Here is a 23,533-nt window from a genome sequence, read left to right as displayed (position 1 = left end):
TTTTGCCTCCAGCAATCACAGCTGACCAAAAACGATAATAACAGCTGTTGCAAAACAAAAGCCAAACAAAGGGGGTTGGGGGGGGGAGGTTAGATTGAAGTCCAGTACTGAAAAATGCTCCATGAAGTGAGAAATGGGAAAGAAACCATTCAGATGTCTAAAGCCCACTGAATGGACACAGCGGAGGACTCCTACTTAAACTTGAGATATGAATCCATCTGTCTAGAAAGCCTTCAAGCCTCCATCAGGTGCTAATATATTGCAGAAATCATGCTGCACGAAGGCATTTAAGCTTTTGTTCTTTGAGTCGGGAACTAATGACCCCACGTCAGCTAAAAATGAAAACTCCTTATGTTCTTTCATCTTACAGCAGTACAGGTTAATGCAAAAAAAGAACATGTTTAGCTAGGGTAATAAAATAATGTCCCCACGGCAGGGGGAGAGATGAGGGGTGTGTGTGTGTGTGTGTGTGTGTGTGTGTGTGTGTGTGTGTGCATGATGGAGATGGGGGGCTGCTTAATGTCTATACCACTTAAAAGGTCTGTACCAATCAGATTCCACATTTCTCATGCCTATTTTTCATTACCCTAATTTATTTCTGATCTGTAATGACAATAACAAAATGTGCACCAAGGACATACTTAAATCTCAGGAACAGAAACCGGCTACATGCGTAAAGTAACGTACAAGTTGATTTGTAATATGCCTTTTTGAATCCTGAGAAAAATAATTTGGTAACAAGGTTGGGACATTCTTTTCATGACTCAAACCTTTTGACATTTTAAATATATAATTTTGCTTGATGATTAATTTTTTAAACTGTAGTAATTAAAGTATCTGTTTCCCCCCCTGGAATTGACGGTCAGTGGCTTAGCAGCATTTAATCAAATGTGATAAAACCTAAGATTTATAAAAATCATTTAATAGATGTTACAACACCTGCCTCTAACTGCAAACAGTGGAAAACAGACTTCACTTGCAATTAAGTCTTATCACTAGTGACATTTTTTTTCTAAGCAATACTTCATGGGTTTTCAAAATGACAGTTACAGAACTAATACACAATTACTGTCACATGTAGTTTAGCAATTAATTTTGAAGACATTTGTCTAAAGGTTTCACAACAGACTATAAAATGGTTCTTATTGTTATATAATGTTGGTTTCAATTCACGGAAAATCTTTTGCCATCAGCTGTGCTTCTGATGGGTGGACGTGAGCAGATCATCTATTTGTGGAATACAATCTCCCCTTGTAGATGTGATTAGGCAGCTTTCTAAGACTGTTTGAACACTGATACCTGCCAACTAATACATCTTATGAAAAGCTTCAATTTAGACATAAATTTTTCTACGGCAAGAAATCTATAAATTTATAATTAGAATCCCTTGCTGTTCAATATTTGTACATAATACAGAGTACGAGAGGATTATGAAATATTGAAAGCTGAATTCATTATTCATGACCCACAACATACAGTAAATATTCTTTGAAATACAACAAGTTTGAAGAATCCATATTCTATTATTTTTGAATATCTTGTACACAGTAGCTGTGGACGGCACCACACACACCCTCAGGTTTCCAGATTAGGATTCTGGTCAGGGTTGACACTTGCTGTTTTTAATTTTCATTTTATCATAAGCAGTTTAAGACTGTTGCCAGTGGTAATTTGCAATTTTTATCAAGACCTCTTCATTATAGCTTCTGACAGGACAGATGCTGTAATTAATCATGCAAGACAACTGGGGATAGTGGTCACACGGCTCTCAAAGAGAAGCCACTGTAGAATAAAAAAAGGGGGGGGGGAGAAATGGGCACTGAAATAATTATTTTGGCTTTAAAATTAGCACTCACCAACCATTTTAATAGCAATAACAACTCAATGCCAGCTAGTTCCATCCCCAAACAGGACTGCTTCTTTCTCCATATTTACCTTGTTCTTACATCTCAACAAAAAGACAATTATAAATATATTGCCAGTTTTTCTAAGGACCCTGGTTTTAGGCTGGGTAATCCAAATTTTATCCATGAATATCATATTTCCAAGAGAAAAAGGAAGACAGTCTTAGAACCCACACAAAATTTGATATGTGCCATATTTCCCCATCTTATGTGTATTCAAGGAACCAGCATGAAATTTGACATATCATTTTATTTGAAAAGTGAACAGTTTCCTTGTTGTTGCATCAAAATACAGTCCACAGATTTTACTGAAATGTGTTTATTCTATAGCAAGATAAAAGCATTTTGTTTTAGTTAAGCAAAATACAAACAACTTAATTGCTGCTATCATAACTCATAAAAAAGTATAAAACAGCATAAAAACACAATAAGCAACGTAGCAATGAATGGTTTATGTCACCAGTGTTTACGTTAAAGCCTCGTTTAGGAAAACTTTACAACACATGATATGAAAACTTACAACTTTGAAAGAAAATATTTACATTGATTATTCAGATGTAGTGTGCCTTTTAAATATTCTACCGGTATTACATCATAATAAAAACTCTTGCTTCTTCTTTTTAAATCTTAGCTTTTGTAATAACTGTTTTCATTTAAGTGCATTTCCCTTTTAAAAATACAGTGTTTTTATTTCTCGAAACTTGTCACTCAAAACACGGAATATAGTATTCACATTTCTTTTCTTCTAATTGCAATGAATATAATGGGCTAATAGTGGTCATAGATATTGTTACAACATACACTGTGGCTTGATTTGAAGAAGTCCTGGATAAAAACTGGAAACGAGTCAATAGTTGAATCTAATCACTTGCATTTTTTTTTTTCTGGAGAGATTTAGGAAAAAAAATAAGAGCTTTGGCAAAAGTCTGTGATTTACATTATTTTTTTCATGACAAAAAAATGCCATCAACTATTCACATCATACAAATGTTTGTATGAACTGGATCTTCATATTTCAGGTAGTTATAACTGTGCTTTTTATTTACTGTTTTAGGGCTTCAGAAGTTCAAATAGCCTGGAAGTGCAGTTTACTCACTTCTGGAGAAATAAGGCCATTTTCTGTGACTCAGAGAGGCCAGTTTATAGTCATCAGTATGTCCCAGGATTCATTAAACATTTTGATTCACATATTGTAGGTATAGCCTGAATAAATAAAAAAGGCATCACATAAAGAGCACAGCTTTTCTTATTTAAAAACAAAGTGATTGATAGTCAGCTAAAAGATGTTACCCAGCTACACTGTAGTTCTTATTGCCTATCTAATAGACGCTTGAGAGGACCCTTTGATCTGTTATGCATTTCTGCATAACCAACACCAACTTAGGAGTTTCAGCCCCATATGCGTTCCCCTCCTCTGCCACTCTCCTTGGTGCACGCAAATTCACCTGCCATGTGCATCTTCAGAAAATACTGACCTGCGATAATACTTGAGTCTGTGTCTGAGACTGGATTTGCGACTGGTGCTGCTGAGAGGCTGGCTGGGGGCTCCCAATGGCAGGAATGGGGGATGTGATCTGAGAGGTGACAGGGGAGTGCTGTCGGGGAGAAGGCTGAGACTGGTGCTGCATGTGCTGCAGCTGCTGCAGCTGGATATGCTGTTGCAGCTGCTGCTGCAGCTGCTGTTGGCTGATTTGCTGCTGGAGATGTTGCTGCTGCTGCTGCTGCAGGTGCTGCTGCATGTGGTGCTGAAAATGCTGCTGCTGCATCTGTTGCTGGATTTGCTGATGCATTTGGTGCTGCTGGAGTTGCTGCTGCTGCATCTGTTGCATCTGCTGCTGCTGCTGCTGCTGTTGCTGCTGCTGCTGCTGCAGCTGCATCTGATGCTGCTGGGTTTGCACGGAAGGGCTCACTTGGGTGGAGGTTGCTGAGCCAACCATGGTTGTCCCCATGGAGCTTATCAGTGGAGCCCCAATGTTCGAGGGCATGTTGGCCGCGATGGTGACTGAAGTGACAATCTGGTTCATGGGGAGTCTCATGGTTAAGGGTTTGGGAGCGATTGACCGGGGCAGTGATTGTGGGAGAGTCTGAGGTGAGGCTGGTACCGCTGCATGTTGAGACAGTGGAGTGTTGAGAAGGAGGGAGGATGTCAGATTGGTTGACGCCAGGGTCTGCTGAACAGAACGAATGGTCTGGGCCTCTGCTGACTCAGCAGCAGCCTGCATTTGGGGGAGAAAATGGGAGAATGTTATACAAGTATTTAAAGCATCTAAGTACTTTAAGGCTCTATAAAAACAGCCTCCATTACTCATGTCTCCCTGTATCCGTGGACATGGGAATATTTTACTCCAATTGGAGGGAGAGTCAAATCCCCTACCCTTCTGAGTCTCAATTGGCCTTGTGCTTGGTTTAGGCCACCAAAATGGGATGAAAGTGACACTGTCTCAGCTCCAGGCTGAGATACCCTTACACCCTTCCACTATCTTGGAGGCTCCCACCACTTTGTGCATAGGACAGCCACATGGCCCAACTGTTCCTCCCAAGAGCCAGCTCACTGTCAGCCAGTCAACTGTGTGTCTGCAAGAGGCTCTAGCCACTTCGCCCATAACCAGAAAAGCAGGGCTAGATCTGAAGAAACAGCCAGCTGACTGGTACTACCTAAGAAAAATGCTAATCAGAATAAAACACTGGGCTTCATGGCTGGTTGTTACACAGCATTACTGAAGCAAAAGATAACTGATACACATATTAATCACACTAATTCTTCAACATCTAAGTCCATACTAACCTCACCACTGTGGTATCATGTATTGAAAGACAGTGCAGTACAGACTGCATGAATTCAAATACAGCTCTGCTGCTTAACAATGTTGTGATGTTGCACAAGTTAACTCTCCTATTCATTCCTCAATTTCCTTATCTATAAGAATCAGTATGGAATACTGATCTTGAGACGTTATGAGAATTAAAAAAACTCCTGTGTTAAGCATTTAGAACACTGCCTGGCCCTCAGGAAGAATTTAGTAAATGTTGGCTATTTTCATTACTACCACCACCAGGAAACTACTACTACTAGGAACCTTCAAAAACTTGTGCTTGCATAATAACTTAGAACAGTACTCATTTGAGTAAAAGTGAACATGATCAGATTTCTCAGGAATACTAAGCCGAAGTACTTTACTGTTTAGAAACGTTTCTTCTTTTGGAGATCTCCAGAACTGATCAAAAGACAATGGGAGAATGTTCAACACTCATGTGACTGAGTAACCTGTTAACAATACACGATCTGAGATTCTACATAGAAACTACCTATTCCATTGTGTGAAGATATATAATTCCTTCCACAAAAATGAACTCTTTTACAAATGCAACAGTAACTGAAATGCTTCCTCTTAAAGCTGATTTTTTTTTCCTTTTCCTTCTCATATTTTTTTTTAAGGGAGAAGCAGTGGGGGCACCTTAGAGGCATCACGTGCACATCTACACTCTTAATTATTTACAATATTTACTTCTCGGTTTTGTGACTCCAATTTGTAAAATCCTGTTTTTAGACGTAACCTGAGAAATCATTTTCTATTGATCACCCAAGTAGGCAAAACTTTCTGATGGCTTCTGTGTGAATATGTTTCACTATTAAGCATCATCTCTCTGTGGGCCACTCTCTTTATTACTAAACCCAGTGTGGCCACATTACTGGAGGGTCCCCTTCTAAATTCTTAAGGTAGGAAGATGGCTATAGAAACACAAAACTAACTGACAAGCCATTAGATGACCCACAACATAGAATACACACAGTTTTATACATATAAACATAATTCTTATATACTCTAATATTTAAAAATCACCAAGGTTGTCTTAAGAAAGAAATCACAAGGAAAGTATATTTCAACACGTGGGCAACTGCATCATTATGCCCTTCATGGGCCACCTTAATAGTAAAAGCAGATGGGTGGGTGTTCCTCTTTGCCTATCAGATTAAGGGAGTACCCTTTGGTTTAATAGTAAGCTTTTCTTAACCTCCTTAAGATGAAAAGTATAGGAGATTCACATCTTAAGCGAGGAAATTCCCAGCTCTGCAAGTAGAGGCATAAAAGAGAATATAATGGAACCCTATAATTCCTTTTTTTTTTCCTCGCAGTACTAGGGATTGAACCCAGGCCCTTGAGCATGTTAGGCAAGTATTCTATCACTGAGCTATATCCGCAGCCCAACCCTACTGCTATTTCTAACAATGAGGCTGAACTCTTGCTCCTAGTAATTTCATTCCTTGGATGAATATTCTTTTTGGGACACAGAGATCAAAATTATCTTCCCATACATCACGACCTCTACATTTGAGGACTAAGATCATCTACTCCTGAAATCTCATCTCCCTGATTCTTTTAATCATTCTAACAGGGTTTGATTTTTAGTCTTCAGCAGTAGCACTCTGGAGAATCTTCAATTGGTCACCATATTTTTAAATGATGGGATCCAAAACAGAGCCAATTGTTCAGAGATGGTCTAATCATCACTGTACAATTAGAAGCTGTCTCCTGTGAGATCACTACATTAGTAGCTATTCTACACCTTCGGTTCAGGTTGAAATTGTTCTAAATTTATACCCAGAAGACTATTTCAGGTCTGAATATAAATTTAGGATTCCCACAAATAGCATTTACTGAGTTAAAAAATTTTTTATAATTCTGTCTTATTGGTCTTTTAGGGTAACTGATGTCCATTTGGAAATATTTCTGAATCTTGATTCTAATACAGTGTATAATTGTTAAGATATTCCTTCTAAATCCTGATGAGCCCAATCATGGTTGCTATTTTCTTCTGAGACACTGGTTCTTGGCTTAAATCCATGTACGGTCAATTATTCATGCTTTAATGCATACAGATCACTCATATCTGCTTCTGGGTAAATGAATGAATAAATGATACATTTAGGAAGTACATGGTCACTGTTGTTTTCTTCACTACAGTACGTCTACTTCACCACCTAGACCTCACCTTTTATACCTGTAGCCCACATGATCTGTCTTCCACCAATGTGCAAATCTAAGTACAGAATCAGTGTATCCAGTATGTGTCTTCCAGAGCCTCGGAAAAACAGTTTTTCTATTGCCCTAATTGTTTCCTCTTTCTCATGAAATGGGAAGTGTCCTAAGAGCTGTCAACAAAGGCAGAATCACCTCTGTTGATCTGAGCACCTGCCAGTGATAGATCTTAATATAAAAAGAATAAACAACTCAGGTGAAAAAGAGACAAAAGGGAGTAAACTTTCACAGTGGCTTCCAGGCCTTGTGTTGGCCTAGAGATGACAGCAATGGCAATGACACAGTATCTCTGCTTCCTAGAAAACATGTGTCAACAGCAAAAACAGACTAAAACTCTTCTCCCCAAAGCCTGTCTACACTCAAAGCAAAAAACAGTGCTAATTAAAACTTACAATAATGCAAGAACTGGAGATGGGAGCATAGCTGAATAACTGAATGGTAAAGCATATGCCTAGCATGTGTGAGTGAGGCCCTGGGGTTTAATCCCAGCACAGGAGAGAAAGAAAAAAGAAATTTTACACACACACACACACACACACACACACACATCTGCGTGCGCGCGCACGTGTGTGTGTGTGTATCTATACCACTCCTTTTAGCATTTGTTTTGCGATATTAGTGCATTTTATAACACATCAGAGCCCATTGTATATTCTATGTATAATACATATCCTTTTTGCATTAGTACCTGGAGCACAATTTTATTTTAAATAATCATGAGTTTTATTTATTTACACGATGTGGTACAGTTTTGGTCAAAAATGTACCACTGACTATTACGACAATATAACCACTGGAAAATTTATGATATGATGTCCAAAAATTACCTCCCACTTTTAAGCAGAGGACATTAACACAGATACCAATCCCTGACAAAAAGAATAAGAGGCTATTTAGAAGGGTTTTGTATCATACATCTACCTACATAAAGATCTGTGAATCTTTTAGCAACGATTTAGATTCCGAAGCTTAAACGCCCTCCCATTGTCCATGCTATCACTCGGGTAATCTCTAATGGAAACAAATAAGCATGGGTTATGGACCTGCCTTTCCATCAGCTCTTAAGAAAGGCCGACTTCTGTCTTCAATGCTGGACGCTGCTTCCACACTGTACTTGGGCTTACCTTAGAAACGAGGCTGGCCCGGTATGCAGCCAGTGCCTTCAGGTATTCTTTTTTGGCAGCTTCTGTTTTTCTTTTATATACCTATTAAAAGACTACAATTAGCACCAACTTTATCCTATAAAGCCTCAGCTATAAAATAAATGCCACACAAATTAGGTCACATAAACATAACTCACCAAAAAGAGTTGGTTTTCTCAGCTTTGATTTTTAAATCACACACACACACACACACACACACACACACACACACCCCAAACCTGCCCTCCAAACTGGAACACAATTTGAATGCTTACTCTCTTGAATGAGAAAAAGATCTCGGTTGTTACAGATATTCCTTGAGAGTAACAGCTGAAGACCTCATGCTAAGGTGGGAAATGAGGCAGTAAGAATAAGCCTGGCCACAGTGGCTTAAATTCCAGTAAGTAATGAGCTTCTCCATCCATGCCTTCTTTCCCTCACATATATTTCTAAACCGAGTTATTAAAAACCAACAACAATACAGTGTATAAAGAGAAAAGATGGAGACTTTTCAACCTTGGGTTTCTAATGGAAGGGAAAACAAAGTCTAATATAATAAAAGATTCAAGATTTCCACTAGTGAGACCAATGAGTTAAATAAATAAATCCCAGTATATAAACCAGAATTTTTCTTAGATGATCTGATGCTTAAAACAACATGCCATTATTGTTCTCTCCAGGGTATGAAAGTTTGGTGCAACAGTTTGCCGGTTTCTTAGAATTACGCTTGAGGGGTAGACAACCAGCTGCTGTAGACAAGGATCAGCTCAGGGACACAAACAAACAAACCAACAAATCAACAAACAAACAGGAAAACTCAAAGGATGCACCACTGCAATGAAACAAACCACTGCTACCAGGAATAAGTTTGTGGTTTGTAAAGAAAAATGAAGGGTTTTCCACTCTTCCTTCCTGAAATAATTATTCTGTTTCATCACTAATAAGGATTCATTCTTCTGTGGACTTGTAAAAGTTAACTCCTATTAATGGTAATTGGAGTTTCATGCAAGGAGCTAGGGAGGACCAGCCCCCAAGGAACTCATTCTTCTCTTCATTTGTGTGGAGGAGTTGAGAGGGGAAGAGGAGGAGACTAGGCCCCTAAGGAAGTATCTCCCACCAGCATGGCTAATCTCTGAATACCTCTCACACTGCCTAGCTTTAAAATGAACTTGGAATAAAATTTCAAATGCCCAGTGACAATAATGAGACATGCAGAGGCAGCTTCAAAGTTTTGAAACCCACCAGGATAGCACAAGGGTTCAGAAAGATGATCAATGGAAGGCAAGCAGGATGGACCTAATCCCTTTGTAGGGCCCTTTTTGAATAAAGGGGGAAAATTCCACATTATTTAAAATGAAAAGATTATCATCAAAAGTTTATGCTTGCAGACTACTGCTTGGATTTCTTCCAACCCTCCTGTGACTGGATTCTGAACATGCACCCTTAAACTGACCGATAAATCAATATAACTAAAGAGTTGTTTGGATTTATATGCGAGTGTTTCAATTCCATAGCTTAGAAAGGCTTTCATTAGAAAGAATCATAATAAAAGGATGTGTGTGCTCAGAAAAGGTGTAAGGAATACTCTGGTAACTTTTAATATGTGGCCACGGTACATCTCTGCCTCACCTGCTTTTGTTCTTCTCCGAGGCTGTCCCACATAGATGCAACAATTTTTGAGACCTCTCCAAAAGTTGCATTGGGGTTTTGACCTTTAATTGCAGCCTGTGTGTCTCTGAAAAACAGGGCATATGCTGATACTGGCTTCTGTGGCTCATTGGGATCCTTCTTTTTCTTTTTCTTTGGAGTCTTGGGCTTCTTGCCAGAATCTGGAGCGGCTCTTTTCTCTCCAATGGCCTGCAAAGCAGGAAGAAAATTCACTGCCTAGAATGTACTTGCAGAGAATGCAGCAAGACTTACTCAGATCCACAATTGTTCTTTGAAGGTTTTGTTAAGCATCAACAGATGAATCACCACCAAAAGCGGGGGAGGGGCAAATTTGCTTAGTTAACTGGACAGCAGAGATTAGCATTTAGAACACTGATTAATGAGCCCCAGAAGTATCTTCAATACACTCATAGCATATGCTGTAAATAGCAATTATGAGTAATGAAAACCAGAACACTCAGTACCAGGCAATGCTATATATATGCCATGCCACATATGTATATATAAACAAAATATTTTACATGTTCAGAGGTTTTAGAAGTAAAACCCAAAAATATTAAGGACACGATCATATACAGATATTTTAAATGAAGTCCCTGTCATAGTTACATGTCATATGTATGATGAATCTGAATTGATTTTTTAAAGCTATTTTTTTTTTACCAGAATGTTACTTTGCTAATGAGTCTCTAGAAACTCAAAGAGAAATTCTGTAATCGGTACACTTGCACAATAAAGGAAAGGTCTTCTTTATTTCTTAAAATAGCACTAACTTTCTAAGGGGCAGGATAACAAGAAATATAAATATTTCAAAACCATTTAGAAATTGATACTGTCCATAAAATTAAAAGTCTGTAAAAGAACAAAAGCTGATAATTAAAATCACCAAGACTAAGAGAAAATACTCATAGAGATGGCAAATAACCCAACCCACAAGGAAATTGCCATAGAGACGCACACAGATTCATTAGAAAATCTGAACTCTGAACACAGAACCACAGAACAGAGTGTAGATCCCCAAATTCACATACTACTCAGCTTCACACTGCTATCTAATTTTACTGATCTTATGATATGCTTATCAGAGAAACAAAATAAATGATCAACCTCATTCCTTCTCCCCTAGATTACAGTACAACTATGGTGAACATGATTTCCAGCCAGTTTCATCAAGAATGCTGACATGTTGACAAAACTTGAAAATCTGTTTTTATAAAATGGCCTTGGGCAAAATCAACTGAGATAGGTTTAAGTTACCAACAGATTGACATTTAATGGCATTGGGTCCTAATTTAAATAATCTGAGAGTGTTATTATTTTTTGAATGAGGGTCATTTAGAACTTAACCTAATTACTAAATTCTTAGGGAAGAAACTGGTAAGTAATCCTTTCCTTAGCAACACTGACCCTTCAAGTGTTAAGGAACCACTGGCCTACTTCTAGGTTCCTAGGATGGGAGTGATAATATAACATCTACACTTATCTGATAACAACATCTACACTTATCCATAGTTTACAAGCTTCAGAAAGGTTCATCTTACCTCTCCTTCAAAATGCAATTTTTCGTAACTCACACAATTAGTTTAGTAATTCTGTAGCTCCCATAGTTTTTTTTTCCTAATTTTTCAGAGTGAGACTCATTTAATTCTACTTAATGAATCTGAACTTACAAGGAAATCAGATGCCTTTTGGTTAAAGCTTTAATTGGAGCCAAGTTTCCCTTCAATGAAAACATTACTTTAGCAACAAGAAAAAATATAGGTGTACACATATTTTTCTAATTGAGTCAAACTATTAGATTCCTTTATTGGAAGAAAATTTGGCACCATTAGTTCCAACTAATGTAAGCACCCTGACAAAGGCAATTTCCAGCTCAGTTCAATTTGATTCTCTGTAAGACAATATTCAAATATCAACAACCTCTGATGCTGCTCTTAGAAAATCTTATCTTAAAATCATTGTTACTTAAAAAATATAAATAGAAGTAAAAGATCCCACAGTTTAAATAAAAGCTCTGGATTACTTCTCCTAAATAAATTTTTGATATAGCTGACTTAAAAGGGTTGAGAAAGCTTGAGAAATAGAAATAGATTTACCCCCTAAAAACCATAAACAATGATCATTTTAATCTTCCTTTTTCAAAAGTGGAATTGCTTAGAAGGTAACAAATTGTCTTCACACAAACCTGGGCCCTCACTAAAAAAACAAAACAAAACAAAACAAAAATAAGCTAGGAGCCACATGGAAGGTGCTTTTTAGGCATGACAATTCTAGTTTGGTACAATGGGAGCGTGATCAGTGGACATGTGCTTAGGGTGACAGGCCTCGTTCGAGTATGTGATGACCTGCCACAAACAGCCAGGGTCTTTCCTATGAGTTTCCTTAACTATTATTTCTCATCTCATCACAACGAAGTCCTTGCATGCATAGTACCAACCCTACATTTATCAATCCTGTGCTAATTTGAGGCTACAAAACAAACCCCTCCAACTTGGAGCCCTTTTGGTTTTGGAAATATTACTCCAACCTCCCTTCTCTGTTCATCATTCTTGGTCTTCTCTGGCTCTTGGACTTCTGTTTGCTACTTGAAATAAATTATGCTCAAGATTCTGGCCCTGACTTGCTCATTACACTATCTAAGAAAGCCCAATTACTTCCATGACTTCATATCTATGGGACGATGGTCCTCACACCTGTAGTTCCAACTTTAATGAACTGAGCTCTAGACTCCAATGTAAGTTCCTCAAATTCAACCACTACATGGCAAACTCATCCCCCCAGGGAGGCACTCCTCTCTTTCTAGGCTGATCCTCTTATTAGCTAATATTCATGCTTACTCCCAAACTAAAACCCAATTTCTTCTCTTCAAATTCCAATGGTCCACCATATCTTAATGATTTTCTATAAAATGTCTCATTAATCTGGTACCTCCTGCCCATTCTTTCCTCTGATGAAAGATAAACAGGTCTTCTACTAGATTTCCTATTCTCTGGTCCCTCCCTTAGTAATAGATTCTAAATATAGCCAAAACTATCTTTCTAAAGTATTTTTAAAATGTGCTCTGCAAATAATTAATCAGCTCTCAACTACCAACAAAAGAAAGGCTACCACATTTAAGCCATTTCCTCTATCTTTCCTCCTCCATATGAAACTTCATGACACTCATAAATTGACACATACTGTCCATTGCTTCTCAGTAATCTCTTTACCAGAATGCTGGCCTCTCTTCTGCCTCACAAACTTTTATGCATCCTCTTAGATCTTATTCAAATACAACCTTCTCAATAAAGTCTTCCTCAAATCACTCTCCCAAGCAGAATTGATTATAATCTCAACATACCAGATACATCAATTATAACACTAATCACATCTGGAGCTAGTTTTAAACATTGCTATTTATCCCCAGTGGAGAGTTCCTTGGGCAGTAATTCTCCTATTTTTTTTTTCATTGTGGTGCTTGGGATTGGACCCAGGGGCATTCTACTTCCAAGCTATACACTCAGAGCAATTTTATTTTTTATTTGGAAACAGAGTCATGCTAAATTGTTGAGAGCCTTGCTAAGACACTGAGGCTGGCTTCAAACCCATAGCCCTCCTGACTGAAGCCTCCCAAGTACTAGGATTACAGGTGTGAGCCACCACACTCAGCTTCTTATATATCTTTATATCACTAGAACCAAGTAAAATGCTAGCAGAGTACATATATGATACAGAACTAATAAAAGAATAATTAGTAATTGTGTACTACTACAGTATTTTTGTGATTAAAGTTATTCATTCTAGGCATTCAAAAAGTCATAGCTGTAATTTATGTATATTTAATATACATATGTATAATTCCATGATAAAAACAAATATGTGACACAATTAGAATTTCCTACATGATAAACCTCACCAAAAGCACAAAAACTGTCAAATGTGGCATTGGAGCAGCTAACAAACCAGATGAAACTTGCTCACAGAGACATTAAGAACCAGAGCATATTTCTGGAAAGTCTAGATTTTCTGAAAGTATCCAAAAAAGGAGTATGGACCCTCCCTTTTGCAAATTAGGAAAATTAAGCTTACAAGAATGAATATGACTTGCCCAATGTCTTACAACTCCTAGAAACCAGATCTTGCAATTTCCATTTCGATACCTTTTCTAGTAAAAAAAAATGAGTGAAGAAAATAAGTTAAAGAATCGTAACTCCAAATCCAAGAGGAAAGAGAAGGTAATAGCAGGAGTGAAGTTCCCGCCATGAGCAGAGGAGGGTCCCTTCTCTAGCAAGTGGCACTCTAGGCTGTTCTAACTTACTCTGTTGGCTTCCTCAGCATCCTCCTCGTTGATGGAGCTGGAAGGGGAGGGAGTGGCCGATTTGCTTGCTGGAGGTGAAGGAGACGTGTGGGGCATACTGGCCCCTCCCAGATTCAACCCCAGCTGGGCACTGAGCTGAGACTGGTTGATGGTGGTGAGCTGGGTCCGAGGCATGATCCCGGAGCGAGTGGCATCAGTCATGTGGACGATGGACCTCATGATCAAGGAGGGATCCTGACGATACTGTGAAACTTGTGTGTGACTCTGGTCCTACAAAAGCAACAGTGAGGAAGGGGAAGGATTTTAGTTTTCCCAAATATCAAAGAACTTACAATATTAGCAGTTCCTTAGCTTGGACCTACTGCAATTTTGACAGGTCTGACCTATTACAGGTCTCCAGAAATTTTTTAAATAAAAGGACTCATGCCAGAAAGCCGAAAGGTCAGAAGCACAAAACCCAAATATTCAATCCAGGCTGTTTCATTATAGGTCTGTCCTTGGATGACTTTTTATTTTTAACAAGACTATTAGCCACAGGAAAGGTAAAACTCTTGCTCTGCATTGAAGGAAGTAGTGGCAGGGAGAGGCTGAAGCACAACCCGAACCTTCTAGGCTCCTGGAGTCCTTCTCACATCCCACACTGGTTCCATTACCCTCAACCCAGCTACGTATAAGAAGGAGAGCCAGTCCTTCAATTTACCTTCCAGGAAAACATGTGACATGCAGAGAAAATGGACTGGTTTCACAGAGCAACATCTGTTTGCTTTACAGCATCCTTCCTTCACAACCTTCCATGGCTAGCCAGAGAGTCATTCTGGTTCCAAATTACATCAACAGTGGCGCCTGCAGGTTATTCTGTGTCTTTCAGATTGGATACCACTTTTTTTTTTTAAATTTAAACCTGCTTTGTTTTCTTTTGTTAAGTGCATCATGATTTAATGAACTAATTTTTCTAATATGTACAAAGAAAAGGGAGAGATCATCAGAATTCGTTTTCTCTGAAAGTTGTTTCATTGACCTCAAAAATAGCCTTCTCTATTTCAGGGAGTCATACAAAAGGATTTAGAGTTATTGCTGCTGCTGCTGCTGCTGCTGCTTTTCTTCTTCTTTTGATTCTAAAGAATCAAAAAAATGAAGACATGCTTTTTGAATGACTTTAAGAGTTATCATTTAGAGTGGGCCTGTGATTTTACTGAAATAAAATTTTCGTGACTCCCAGTGACCCAGAATCTAATTTTATATACAAGCCTATGAATTCTTAACTGTCCCTCTTTTGAGTCTTCCTGAGAAGACTTTTCTATAAAGAAGCAGAATGATTTGTAAATAACTAAATTGGAGAATTTGGTTTTTTAATATTAAACCTACAAAGACCACTAAGTAAGAAGCAATATCAAAGGAAGCTAGTTGAATTGTGGTCTATCATACTACAAAGTGTTATAAAGCTTTAAAAAGTAATGAATTAGATTTGTGCGTATTGTCCCAGGGTGAAGTTTCTCAGCCTCAGCTCCACTGGCATTTGGACCAGATCATTTTTGTCATGGGGCATGTCCTGTTTGTGCTGCTTCAGCAGCATCCTCAGCCTCCACCCGCAGATGCAAAGTTTCCATCCCTGTACAGTCATAGTAAGTCTCTAGATGCTGCCTTCTGAGGGACACAAACACTCCCAGTGGAGAACCACTGACCCACAGTGATAGCAAGTTGCAAAAATAATTGTAGAACATAGTCCCTTTTTTGTTAAAAAAAAAAAAAAAGTATATTGCCGGTGTGGTGGTACACACTTGTAATCCCAGTGCTTGGAAAGCTGAGACAGGAGGATCGCACAGGTTCGAAAGGCCAGCCTCAGCTACTTAGGCTCTCAGCAACTTTGTGAGACCCTGTTTCCAAATAAAATATTAAAAAAATTAAATAGGTCTGGGAGTATAGCCTGGAGGTAGAAAAGCTCCTGGGTTCCACCCCCAGTACCACACACACACACACACACACACACACACACACAAAGTATATTCAAATTGTGAACAATGGTTACAGTATAAGGGGTAGGATTGGAGGGATGAAGAGGGAAGAGTCAAAACTTTTTTCCTTTTACATGTATATACTTTTTTTTTTTTTAGGCAAGCTTTCACCAAAATATAAAATAAAAACTAAACTCAGTGAGACTGTTTCAAAACTAAAAAAAAAAAAAAATAAAGGGCTGGAAGTGTTGCTAGAAGATAGAATGCCCCTGGGTTCCATCCCCAGTACTGCAAAAACCCTCAACTTTTCCATCTCTTAATAACTTCTAAATTATTAAAGACTGTAATTCTGGGGAGACTATCACATGTATCAGGACAATTCCACTATTCCTTATCATACCAGTAACATTTTCTTCTGCTGTTCCTAAAATATTATATTCTATTGGTAGGCAGTGTTCCAAAGGCCTGTATCATAAAAGTGGATCTGATGTTAACGCTTTGTCCTGGTTTTTGTGGTTGGCATTCTACTACAGAATGTACTCATTTCTCCTAGACTTTGGACTGCCTGTCCACTCTTCCATGTTCTTTTGAAGTTCAAGCAGGTCACTTATACCTCCCAAGGACAATCACACTATCTTATCCTTCATTTTGCTCTCTCTATATATACATTGCAGAATGATTTTTCAGGGTTTTTTTTTTCAGATTTAAATGGAGATGTTTTAAAGAATCAACAAGCAACTTCTATAGCACATTTAAATTAAGTGTTTTTATTCTGACGTGTAATAATTAGTTCACCTGCATGGCTATGAACTATGATAATCTGACATATGCAGCTCTCATCAAAAGAGAAATTACTGTGCCTTCTTGGCTCTAATGCCTGTGAAAATCAACACAAAGAGAGTTTTGATGAAATCACCTACAACTACAGCATTTCAGACAGGAATCATGATCAAACGAAGGCCAAGAAGATGCCCTCTTTCCCGGCTTCACCAACTCTTCTTGAGCTCCACCTGTCATTAATAGCTCTATTATGGTTATTTGAGAGCCCTGGCTGATGGAGAGCCAAGGTGCACTGTACTCAGAAGAAATCTTTACTAGGCTCCCCTCACCCTACCACCATCCCACTTTAATGAAGTCAAACTCCATTCCCATCTGTTTTGTTGTGATTCTTCATTATGTTTCACCATGAAAAGATGGGGTTCCTCTGCAGAATCAGGGACATCTTGTTCCCAAAGAATACTGGTGGTGGGGCTGAGGCTATGCCAAAACTCAGAAATCATCCACATAGTCTTCAGATGCAAAGGGATGCTGGCCCCATTCTTATCTCCCATAGGACAAGACACCAAGGACCTCTAGAATACTTTCAAGTATCTTCTCACTCACACAATCAACACATCAAAATATGCCAGCATTCACCACGGCCCACAGTTATCCCATAATAACTTCCTATGTGTGAGGATTACAGTCTAAGAAGATTAATGGTCAACGTGTCTCCTTAGAAATTCAAGCTCCTTTAGGGCCACCAATTATTAGCAACTGCTATAGGGGAATCTGAGCTCCAACAATTCCTATCCTTTTACACACACACACACACACACACACACACACACACACACACACACACACAATGTAACCTTTAAAAGACAATTCCTGTGATCTTAGGATTCCCATTTATAAAGAGAAAGATGTTGGCTCAGTCTAAACACACTTATTGAGCACCCAGTATGTGCTAGGCAGGCGAAGTCAATATACTAATGCCCGTTTCTTTGAAAATTATAATGTATAAAACATGGTATTTTATTTTTTTATTTTTTTTTTATTTTTGGGTGGTACTGGGGTTCCTGGAAGCCCTTCTACCTCTGGGCTACACTCCCAGACCTATTTTATACTTTTTTTTTTACTTTTGGAAACATGGTCTCTTAAGCCAGCACAGCTGGCTTTGAACCTGCAAGATCCTCCTTTCAATCGTGCGCCACCTAGCCCGACTTAAACATGGTATTTTAAACTAAATAGAACTTGGAATGGACCAAACAACAAAGTTTCTGTAACAAAGTGCTGATCGTAAGTTTATATAAACTTCTCCAAATAGATCACAATTTTCCCAGTAATAATGACACAATAAGAAAATGTAGAACTATAAATATAGCGCAAAGAAATGGAATGTGTTTTAATAATCATTACCTATGATTTATATTCACCAAGGATCACTTAACGGCAAAACAACAAGTATATTACAAGAGGTTGATAATACCGTATGTAATAAGATTTGAATGCTGAAAGTTTTTACAGCTTCTTAAAATTTTTTGAGGTACTAGGAATGGGACTTAGGACCTCTAGCACACTGTCTAGTACTCTGTCACTGAGCTGTATCCGCAGCCCCGTAATTATATTTTATACGAAGTGTTCATCTGTATTATTTCCTTAATTGTTCAGCATTTGGGAAAAACTCTGTGATCTATTTGATGATATTAGGCAAAAGTTCTCGATTTCAGCAATGCTGAATTTGGTCTGGACACTTCTTGCTGCGGGAGGAGCATCCTGTGCATGGTAGAATGCTAATATCACCTTTGGTCTCTACTCTCCAGATATGAGTAACCTCCCCTCCCCTATCAGGCTGTGATAGCCACGATGTCTCTACACACTGGCAAATGTCAAAACCCCCCCTTGTAGAGAACTACTGTATTAACCAAATATTATGGGAACCATCTATTGGGGCAGCAGGGGTGGGGAACTGGGGTGGTGGTTTATGTCCAAAGCCTACATTTTGCCCTCAAAACAAAAAGCATGAGCATAAAGAAGATTTCAGTTGTGACAAATATCATGAAGACAGTAAGCTATACCAAAGGAAGGAGGATAGGTAAGAAAGTTCCCTCAAAGTAAATACATGTGCATACATGCCGATGGATAAGGAGGAGTCAGCCATGAGACCAGGCAGAGAATGCTCCAGGCAGAGTGAAGGACATGCGTGAAGTCCAAGGTGGGAGTAAGTGTGGTGTGCGTGAGAAGTGAGAAGGAAGCTGCAGAGCTGGAAGCAGGCCAAGCAAGGTGAGCACCTGAGAGATGGCATGGACCAGATTATGCCAGGTGGAGAGCTGGTGGGATGCTTCCCTGAGGAGAGGACATGGGTATGGAGGGAGGAGAAAGCTAAGGCAGGAAAGCAGGCACTGCATCCCAGAAAGGAGGCACACCCCATGCCCTAGGCCTTGGGTAAGGACGTGAGAGGCCGGTGCAAGCAGGCCAGGAAAGTAAGGCTGGCTGGGAGGCTAGAAAGGTGGCAATGGCCAAGTGACAGGTTCTATACTCCTTTCTAGGAAGACTGCATTATAGTCATAGCATGGAAAGAAGCCATTGAACTTTAAAGGCATGGTGTATGTCTGTCTAGTGGGGTTATTCATCTCAATAAATATTAATTATCCATGGGCAATGCATTTAAATCAATTGTGGGCATTTTGATTTAGTTTGAATATAAATGGATAGACCAGCACCTCAACCTGTGTCCTGAAGAGAGCCCAAGGCTTAATTTTGCAGTCAGAGGTCATTCAGAGTGGGCCACCCATGGACCTTGAAAATGCTTTCAAGAAACAGGAGGGCACTGCCTTCCCTGTATGGCAAACCTACAACAGCTCTGTGTACCTCCCTGGGGTGGGGACATGCTCAGCTGAGGCTTTTGCTTCTTGCTTTGCTTCTATCTGATGAAAGGGTCTCTTTGTCCTTTAAACAGAAAACCGACGAACAGATGGATGTTTCTGGTAACAGTCCCTTATTTTCTTAAATTGCCTAAAACATATTCTATTATTGAGCATCATCATTTGAGTTAACTGTTAAAATCTGGATAATTTTATATTAAAAGAAAACTTTAGATCATTAACATAAATGAAAAATGCGACTCTCAAATGGAATGTCAAATAGGCACCACAAAAAGAAAGTAATGTTACAGTCATGTAAATACTGGAATCTGCCCCAGGCTGTGGCCTAACCTGTGCTTCAAGAAGGACAACAGAGAGGTGTGAGAGACCTTGAACCCCAAACAGAAGCTTTCTCCTTAAGACTGATGACCCTGAATTTAACCTTAAAGACAGCACCCATATGATCAGAGTCAGTGGTATTTACCAGCCAAGAAAGAATATTTAATCTCTGTACGGAATAAGTCTATTTGCTCTACAGAGAGAAAGAAGTACGTGTTTGTGGTCTAGGCATTTGGGGTAGACAAGTATCCAGAAATAGTGACAGCTAAACTCAGGTTGATTCTTTTATGATAAACATCTCTGAAGCTATATTACATGGAGGAACTCATAATCCAGAAACAATTTCACAAATAGCACAATCGCTGGGGGTGGAACCCAGGGGCATTCTACCTCCAAGCAACACCCCCAGAACTATTTTTTATTCTTTATTTTGAAACAGGGTCTCACTGAGTTGCAAAGGGCCTCACTAAATAGCCGAGGCTGGCCGTGGACCTCGATCCTCCCTCCCATCTCAGCCCCCCAAATGCTGGGATTACAAGTGTGTGCCACCAATTATTAAGAGCAACATATAACACTTAGTAGGAGCTCAGTAAACAACTGCTGGAAGTTAATATGGCTTCAATTTTATAACAAGACTATACAGTAAGGTCCTTTTTTACTCAAAGTGAAATTTTTTTGCTTGTGTAAGTAGTGCCTTTTCTGTTAACTTACAATAAAATACTCTTTGATAATAACTTGGCCAACAATGTAGAAGAGTGTCTATTTCCCCACAGCCTCGGCAACATTTATTATTTGGCTTCTTAATGTCTGCCACTCTAATTGGGATTAGATGTAATCTTAGTGTAGTTCTGATTTGCATCTCCAGTTGCTAATGATGTTGAACATTTTTTCATGTACAAATTGGCCATTTGTATCTCCCTCTTTTGTGAAATGTCTAATCAATTCAGTTGTCCATTTCTTGTTTGGGTTGTTTTCTAGTGTAAAGTTTTTTTAAGTTCTTTGTATATTCTAGATATTAGATCTCTGTCAGAGGATGCCTGGTAAAGATCTTCTCCCATTCTATAGTCTCTCTCTGTCTCTCTGTCTCTCTGTCTCTCTCTCTTGGTGGTACTGGGGATTGAACTCAGAGTCATTCTACGTCTAAGCTACACCCCCAGCCTAATTTTTTATTCTTTATTTTGAAACAGGGGCTCACTAAATTGCCTAACAGATAGCTGAGGCTGGCTGCAAACCTGCAATCCTCCTGTCTCAGCCTCCCAAGTACTGGGATTACAAGCGTGCGCCACTACGCCCAGCTAGGCTCTCTGTTTAGACTCTGATGATTTCCTTTGATGAAAAGAAACTTTTGAGTTTGAGAAATCCTACTTATTAATTATTGTTTCGACTTGTGCCTCTATGTTAGAGTGTTGAACCTATGACTTTCTCTAACCACATAATGTTTTTTAAATCTAATATGCAAATATGTTTAATGTACCTTTTATTTACATTGACATATAAATACTCTGTAACAATTCAATATCAGGTCCTCATAATGAAGGATAACATTCAATTAGGAAGCAAATAACCCAAATATGTTAGAGAGTGTGACTAAATATATTTTCATTGTGCCAGTTTTTAATCAATATTTCTTGAGAACTAGAGTAATTAAGTAATTATCTGTAATAAAAATTACTTTGTATTAATAAGTATCACAGTAACTACAAATGTGAAATTCAGAGGCCAGTAATTCTATACTCAATTATTTAGTTAAATCCTATAGCAATGTTCGAATTTCATTTCCAAATTTATAATAAATAGTTATGTTCAGCTACTATATTCCTAATTCCATTAGACCTTGAAACACATACATGAAGCCAAATGTATATTCATGACAGTTACAGACCTACATACCACCAACATTACAGTTATCAAAATATCTGCACTGCAATAGATGATTTTTACTTAATAACCACCCTGAGGGTTATAATCAAACATACCTACACATGGAAGTTTCGTGAAAAAAAGTCCCAACTAAAGTTAATGAATAATTTCTTCGCCAATTAAAAATTTCAAGTTTATCACCAAACACTTAATGGTATTTGACTTGTGTATCCCGTAGCAAAGTTTTCCCAGAGTGTCAACTCCCTGTTATTTTCTTCAGTTCTAAATCAAATTACAAAAAGGAATCCCACCTTTACACAGCTATTGAGCTCTCTCCCCTTCGGTTTAATTTAGCAATCAAGGCATGCTCTTAACAAATAAATACTATTTCATTGTCCTTTCATCCATTCATATCTCAAACAAATAAAATATGTATTGAGAGGCTCAGGTAGGCTAGCCCAGCCACTGCTGCTGACCTGGTGCAGACAGCAAGGAGCCTTCCTACAGCTTCTCTCAGGGAGGGTACAGGTGGAAACAAGTAAAGGAGACCCACTTCAAATGAGGACAAGTGCTGTGAATAAGGACGGAGGTAATGATATAGAGAGCAGCTTTCACTCCCCCAAAAGATATTTGAGCCATCATGTCAGTTTTATTCAGGATTCGGAGTGATATAAAATAGTGTCTTTATGTCCCTAAATCACTGCTAAGTTCTGGCAATACTCAACTCCAGAAGATAAATGCTGAAAAGAAAATACAGAGAAATAAACGGTAGCATAAATTTCTACCAACACTTTCCTTAAATGTTATAAATCAAACACGTAGTCACCTATCACACTGCACAATAGCTAACTGGGTTTAGCACAAGTTTTGAACACACTCTTATTGTATCGATGACCCTGAATTTAACCTTAAAGACAGCGCCCATATGATCAGAGTCAGTGGTATTTACCAGCCAAGAAAGAATATTTAATCTCTGTACGGAATAAGTCTATTTGCTCTACAGAGAGAAAGAAGTACGTGTTTGTGGTCTAGGGATTTGGGGTAGACAAGTATCCAGAAATAGTGATAGCTAAACTCAGGTTGATTCTTTTATGATAAACATCTCTGAAGCTATATTACATGGAGGAACTCATAATCCAGAAACAATTTCATAAATAGCACAATCGCTGGGGGTGGAACCCAGGGGCATTCTACCTCCGAGCAACACCCCCAGAACTATTTTTTAATCCTTTATTTTGAAACAGGGTCTGACTGAGTTGCAAAGGGCCTCACTAAATAGCCGAGGCTGGCCGTGGACCTCGATCCTCCCTCCCACCTCAGCCCCCCAAATGCTGGGATTACAAGCGTGTGCCACCAATTATTAAGAGCAACATATAACACTTAGTAGGAGCTCAGTAAACAACTGCTGGAAGTTAATATGGTTTCAATTTTATAACAAGACTATACAGTAAGGTCCTTTTTTACTCAAAGTGAAATTTTTTTGCTTGTGTAAGTAGTGCCTTTTCTGTTAACTTACAATAAAATACTCTTTGATAATCACTTGGCCAAAAATAAACACAACTAAAGTGACTGTTCAATTTGTATGAGAAATTATTGGTCCCCCAATGGCTGAATGGTAATCAGCCTGTGGAATTTAGCTGTGCAGCCCTATTGACAACTGCAACAACCATGTTCATAATAATAATAAGGGCTTGTTTTAATAGAAC

At 38.7% G+C, this 23,533-nt stretch overlaps 1 protein-coding gene across 2 annotated transcripts in view; it reads right to left on the bottom strand.

The window, feature by feature from the left end:
* Window positions 1-3,364: 3,364 nt before the first annotated feature.
* The window catches only part of TOX3 (TOX high mobility group box family member 3), a gene marked incomplete at both ends in the record, with an annotated part of 103,705 nt that continues 83,536 nt past the window's right edge, over window positions 3,365-23,533 (bottom strand). For both annotated transcript variants that reach the window (XM_080702186.1, XM_080702187.1), the window contains 4 exons: window positions 3,365-4,120; window positions 8,068-8,148; window positions 9,715-9,942; window positions 14,051-14,320. In XM_080702186.1, the coding sequence (XP_080558312.1) occupies window positions 3,365-4,120; window positions 8,068-8,148; window positions 9,715-9,942; window positions 14,051-14,320 (1,335 nt within the window). The remainder of the gene's footprint in view (window positions 4,121-8,067; window positions 8,149-9,714; window positions 9,943-14,050; window positions 14,321-23,533) is intronic.

The sequence above is a fragment of the Muscardinus avellanarius genome, assembly GCF_963383645.1.
Source record: "Muscardinus avellanarius genome assembly, chromosome: 10".
NCBI classification, from domain to species: Eukaryota; Metazoa; Chordata; class Mammalia; order Rodentia; family Gliridae; genus Muscardinus; species Muscardinus avellanarius.
The sequence above is the reverse complement of the archived record's forward strand: the minus strand, read 5'-3'. Positions and strand labels throughout refer to the sequence as shown.